At 41.3% G+C, this 6623-nt stretch overlaps 1 protein-coding gene across 1 annotated transcript in view; it reads left to right on the top strand.

The window, feature by feature from the left end:
• Window positions 1–1818: 1818 nt before the first annotated feature.
• LOC106812370 (lisH domain-containing protein ARMC9-like) overlaps window positions 1819–6623 on the top strand; it is a gene marked incomplete at its 5' end in the record, with an annotated part of 20633 nt that continues 15828 nt past the window's right edge. The window contains 6 exon segments of the mRNA XM_014816225.1: window positions 1819–1830; window positions 2202–2357; window positions 2738–2858; window positions 3265–3431; window positions 3837–3958; window positions 4216–4324. Coding sequence (XP_014671711.1) covers window positions 1819–1830; window positions 2202–2357; window positions 2738–2858; window positions 3265–3431; window positions 3837–3958; window positions 4216–4324 — 687 coding nt within the window.

Below are 6623 nucleotides of genomic sequence, written 5' to 3'. Positions count from 1 at the left end.
GTTATCTCATTCGTTCTTTCCGTATAGCGGATTAGACTGGCGAAGTAGCCATGCCGTGCATGCGTATGATACTCGCAGCCTTGCCGAGAGCTGCTCTCTTGGTCGCGCAAATTGGGCAGGCACGTGTATCCCGCCACAGGCTTGGAAGAACCGGACTCCTCTGTGAACCTCTGTCGAACGCCACCAATCTCAAGCATCGTCTTTACGCTGAGATAAATACAAGCAGCTTCTGCGTGAGCATCACGATCTCGCCAAGAAATTAGTTTCATGGCCAGAGAAGAGTAAATGAGTTAGCTGTGATTCCACACACAAGATCCGTAATCACGCACGCACAGCCACGCGCATGAACATTGTATGTTCTACACAATTAAATGCATCGCGTCAGTGACCAAGAATTTCATGTTCTACGCAAGAAATTATATCACAGTCACCCTATCATTAACTGACCACAGTGCTTCCACACTATAAATACCTACAGCTTCTGCCATACGGTGACTGCTTTGCCATCTCTCTTCTGCTCGTTAATTCCACCATCCAATCATTAACAATACACTTACAACATTATGGCGCGTATGCAATAACACACCAGCGCAAGATGGTGCAATCTGTATTTAGCTTATTACTCATTAGGATTGTCCATTCATAACCTCAAGTGGCACACAGGATCACTTTTACCACAAGCCTAGCAATTAGCACAGTACTAGTTAGCTGCTGGTATATTCCACAATTACTATAGTATCGCCATCGCACTTAGCCCGTGTTATACATAATTACTTTTCCAATACTCACCCAATAGCACGTAGGACGTATTACTTGAAATTACTTATGCCCGACATAGCTGAATATTATATCTTGGAGACAACATATAGTTGTACTCCTACTTCTAATTTATACCGTACCGTTACTTTCCTCTGATGACATGCACGTAGTTGAGGATCCACCCTACGTTCTTCTCTTTATTAGTTATTCAGCACATCACATGTGTCTGTGAATGCCGAATATGGATCAGAAACCTCTAAAATGTGTAATGTAAAAGTATGTCAGGCTTTAATGTCGACTCAACCGTCATAGTCAGCCGGAGGACCGAACGCGAGGCCTTCATATCTTTGGCGCCCTCTGGTGTCATTGGAGGTGAGTTGGCTTCGCTGCTCTTGGTGCTTATGATGTACACAGTTCTTTCTCCACATGTCTTCATAATTAATTATTAAATTATGTTATTTATTAATTATAATAAACCAAGGAGTAATTTTAGCCACGTTGACTTTGCGGAATTCCAGTTCTATGATCACTCTTATTAGCCTTCACCTTGGCTGTGCATAGTCTAAGCAGTGTGGGAAGGCGGTAGTCGTTTATTACATGCCGTTATTATTAAACTCTATCCGGTTTAGTGTGGGTAATTATATTAAATGTGCAAAAGTAGAATTTATATGGGAACTCCCATTTAATATACCTCTTATGATAGAATGATATATGCATATAAGTTTGATCCGAAAATAAAATGTTTCAGATCTGAAAGTCTGACATCCTGTACTGAGAGATGACGCTATCGCTTCTAATGATCGTCAGTCATTTGTTTTTCGAACTATTTGTCCACCACATAATAAATAACCTAAATATCAATTATACGCCTTGTAAGAAGAATCTAAATACAATATTTAACAACGTAAATTCATTTTTACATTTGGTTATGATTGAACTAGATATTGATTAATAACCATTTTTGATAACTGAAATAAATAGCTAACTATGTACGTCTCACTAACAATGACCAGGTGAGGTAGTGTTCACTAACAATGACCAGGTGAGGTAGTGTTCACTAACAATGACCAGGTGAGGTAGTGTTCACTAACAATGACCAGGTGAGGTAGTGTTCACTAACAGTGACCAGGTGAGGTAGTGTTCACTAACAGTGATGAGAGGTGGACAGGATGACTTGCCTGAGCAAGTATCCACTCATGCCATCGATCCTGCTTCATGCGTCTGCCCTAGTGATTTGACTTATCTCATGAAATCACTTATGTCCAACACTGTGGGCAAGAGTGGTTGGGAGGAATGGAGGGACGAGGCGGTTGATTGTGGGAACTTGAAGGAAAATGTCCGTGGAAAGCATTTTTTGTGTTTGAGACCTAAACGTGATTGTGTCTGCGTAAATCTGCCATTATTCCGATAATTCATTAGCCGTCATTTACTTGTCGTTGCAGAATAAGGCAAAGGTGGAAGATTGCATGAAGATCTTCAAGAACTACATAGAGAACAGAGGTTCGGTTCTTGCACAGACGACAGAGTTCCTTCCCTACTATGCGTTGCCGTTCGTTAAGAATCCTGCCAGCCATCCCAGCTTTGACGTCCTATTCAAGGTACAGTCAGATGTGCTGTGTGATTTGGGCCGATATGCATTTAGGAAAGTTTACGCAATATACGTTTTGGTGAATGCGCTGTTATGAATATCTATTCTTTTGTGGAATCGTCGTAATTTTGAATTTCAAATTACTTTACATGTGTTAATACGAGTACTCTTGTGACAAATGTAGGTGTTTAAGAGAAAGGGTGACCGAAACATAAATATTAATTACATCATGCAATAATCGAATTTATACAAGCTATATATGGAAACCAGAGAATATAGATGCTTGATCCATAATACTGCAGTGGTAGCCGTATTCCCTACATTGCAGTATGTTTTGTGTGCTGTCGATGTGGTGGTATAATGGGTGTGTTGCTTGCGTGTGCGTGACAGGAGGATTGGTCGAAGCATCAACGTACACAGCTGGAGAGTCTTCTTACCTCGTCCATGTGGGCTCATGCGCAGCCTCCAAAACTAGTCGAACTATTCATGAAGAGCCTGAGCGAAAAAAAAGGTTTGTCATGTTGAAGTTTAACATTGCTTATACAACAGAAGCAAGAGTTGATGTTCGTTAAGCCACCAGTGACGACAAATAAGCGGCCTGCGTGTTTTCTGTTTAAAATTATTCGAGTGTGCTTGACCAGTTTATTTTACTAAGCCCTACCTCACCGATATATCGTTAATCCTCAATTTTAACAGTAATGAGTCAGCTGTGACAGACTATATTAGCATTCATTACGAACACCGAACCCTGCAGATCAGAACAAGCAGATGACTGAGCTCAGACACAGTCCGTGTGTGTGTCGCCCATCCACGCATCGTCGTCTGTAACGTGTTTGTTGTTGTTGTTGTGTAGATCTGAGCAGGCAGACGAGCAAGCTGAACAACAGTTTGTTGTTGTTGTTGTTGTTGTTGTGTAGATCTGAGCAGGCAGAGGAGCAAGCTGAACAACAGTTTGTCGGTGGCCGAGCGTAACCTCAGCATCGCGCTGAAGAAGTACAATCGCCTGCAGATGGACTACGAGAATCTTATAGAGATCAGCCACGAGCTCGTCGATCAGCTCGAATCTACCGTCAAGGGCTTACCGGTGAGTGCACCTGCTACGCCTGTACCCATGTGATGAGTGAGTGAGTGAGTGAGTGAGTGAGTGAGTGTGTGAGTGAGTGAGGGAGTGAGTGAGTAGTTGGGTGTGTGGGTGGGTGGGTGGGTGTGTGAGTGAGTCGGGGAGTTAATGAGGAAATGGGTGGGTGGGTGGGTGTGTGCGTGAGCGATTGAGTGTATGTGTGCATGCGTGAATGAGTGAGTGAGTGAGTGAGTGCATGCGTGCATAAGTGTGTGCATGTGTGAGTGCATACGTGAGTGAGTGAGTGAGTGTGTGTCAGTGAGTGCGTGCGTGCATAAGTGAGTGAGTGAGTGTTAACCTAGGTTAGCGTGAGCGAGTTCTGAGCCGTAGCAGCAGCGTGATGTCGTCGTCGTCGTTGTTTGCACGTAGATTGAACCCGACTATCTGAAGCAAGTCTGTGACAAGCTGTTTCAGAGCAGGACCATGAGGAGCAAACGCAGTTCTGATGTGTCTGAGAATGCACCAGGAACTCCCCGCTCCATACAGTCAGGGTATGCAGCTACTCCAATATTATCGCAATCAGTCACAGCTGTCAGTGCAATTTCAGTGCAACAATGGATATATGTACGGTTTCTATTGCATGCGATGGAGTTTGCATGGACATTAGATGTGTTTTTCGCGAGATAATATAGTAGTGCCGCATGGCTGTAGCGATGCTGCTAGTGATTGACTGTGCATGTAACATTATCTCTGTGTATGTCTATATTCGTGATTGATATTGACATGGTGAATGTTCGTGTCTTTACAGGAATGATAAGTTTGTGGAACATGTGCCACTTGATTACAGCAAGATGAAATGCGATCTAGGCGGCACTAACGACAGGCGAAAAGCTCTGCTGCTGCAAGCGCTACGATGGGTAAGTAACTAATAATGACTTCAGCATCATGTATGAAAACTGCAGGAAATCACATTTGGGACTAACAGGGTTTACTAGAATCCCACCACTCCACCACAGAGTCACCGCAGTAGACGTTAGATGAGCGCTGTCGCTATGCGGCACTTGTTTTATTATTGCCTGCAATAGGTTAAAGTATAGAGCAAATATATTTTAAATCAGGGTATTCTACATAGGGTGGTGCGGCCAGTTATGGGGTGAATGAGGGGGAGGGGGATAAATAATTTTTTTAAGTAACCTGTACATATTCGATAGTTAATTTGCTAAGATAGTTTATATGGAACACTATTAGTTTAAATTCAATCCAGCCACACTGATAAACAGTAACCATAAATAAATAACCACATAAGGAAAGAATTCTACAGTCAAACTTGTGTTAACGGTCTACTTTACAGTATGGCTACATGTTCATGTTTAGACATTTGCTATGAGTGGCAGCTATATGGTGAAATCACCTCTATAGAAAGATAGCCTGTATAGAATGGCCTTTGTAATGACCTACAAGTTTGACTGCATTTATACATAGAAACATTGGGAGGGTGAATGAAAGAGAGTAGGGGTGAGAGAAGAAAACAGATATAGAGGAAAAGAGAAAGAAAGAAAGAGAGAGAGAGAAAGAACGAGAAAAAAAGAGAGAGTGATAGACAGAGAGAGAGAAGGGAGAAAGATGGAGAGAGAGAGAGAGGAGCGATTTTTTTAAATATTTTTGGTAAAATATGTATCTGTGGACTACATGTATGTGATTTTGAAATGTGTGTTTCAGTACCTAGAGCGCAGCCGCTTTGATGAAAGTGCAGCCGTGTTTCAGGAAGAGTGTAAACATAGAGGCAAACTAATCTCGGAGCCAGCACTGGTGGATTGTTCTGAGAATAAGCTGTCAATCGAGGTAACCAATGAACTCGACTATTAATAATTCGTACATAAGTTAGTGAAAAAAAACTAAAAATGAAAAAAGGCCAATTTCCCTATTGGAATGCATGTTTATAACTGTATAAGGGTGGACTTGATCCTAGAGAAAATGTTTTGTCCAGACCAAGAAGCAATCCTAAGAAGAAGAGGTGCTTTAAGGTTAGGCCTAAAAAAAGACGTTTGTTTCCGCTAACCCGACCGGGTCCATTTTAAACCCCCGTGTCGAATCTTTTTATTGTGATCGGCCAAAAAAAACATTTTAAAAAAATATTTAAATTTTTTTTTAATCCCAACGTGATATCGATCGGTGAATGCATTGATTTGACTTTGTTTTAGGTGTGAGTGTAACGTTCGTGTGGTACGTTTCTGGAACGTTGCTACAACGTTATTCCTGACGTAACCAAACTACAACATTCCAGCAACGTTGTGGGAACGTTATGTGTTAGCTGGGTAAGTATCCGATGCTCGGACGAATATCCAAGATATATATGTCCTTTAAAAGGACGTGGATATTCGTCCGAGCATCGGATACTAGTTTAGGGGCGCTATTCGTCCGAGCATTGTTGCGCATCACTACGAAAGGTTATACACCATACTGTGACCATAGATTAATTTTGGTGCTATGACACGTATATATAAGATAGCCGAGTCGATTTAGAGTTAGTGTTAGTGTTAGAGATAGGGATAGGGGTAGGGTGACTGTTTGGACTTGCGTGTATATTTGGAATATTCACGTCATTAAATTATACATCTGACGGCATTTAGGTACTAAGTGCTATGACGGCATTTACTTGCCGCCGATTTTGCTCATTCTGGTATGTGAATGAATGAGGACTGGCCCCAAAACATATCACACAGGTTTTGACTTTTTTTTTAATTATGCAAATTAGGTAGATATTGGCAATTCCACTAGATGCATTTCAGTGTCTGCCTACGGTCAGCGATAACTCAAGAACCGTTTGACCCACATGTTTTAAATTGCATACAGTTGTTACTCATATGGGATAGATGTAAACGTTGAAAATGGCCATCTAGATTCATTCGATTTTGTTAAATTTTGGTATTATGAATGTGTAAGGCTAGCCCCAAAACAGTTGTTACTCCTATGGGAGAGATGACAACGTCCTATTACGTTTACTTCATCTAACTGGTTATCAACTCTACAATCATACCTATATACATGTAATATTGTGTTTTAGATTTTTCGTTACAGTAATTTGACTGGAATATTTTATTGTTTTTATTTGCGCGATATTCGAAAACCAAAATGGCTATCATTTAGGCGTTGCGCCATCTCTCGTCAAGATTTCAGACTTTCAGATCTGAAACATTTATTTTTGCATCAAAACTT

This window comes from Priapulus caudatus, unplaced genomic scaffold (assembly GCF_000485595.1).
Source record: "Priapulus caudatus unplaced genomic scaffold, Priapulus_caudatus-5.0.1 Scaffold639, whole genome shotgun sequence".
Lineage (NCBI taxonomy): Eukaryota > Metazoa > Priapulida > Priapulimorpha > Priapulimorphida > Priapulidae > Priapulus > Priapulus caudatus.
Note: the sequence above shows the minus strand (reverse complement) of the source record. Positions and strands in the feature narration are given on the sequence as shown.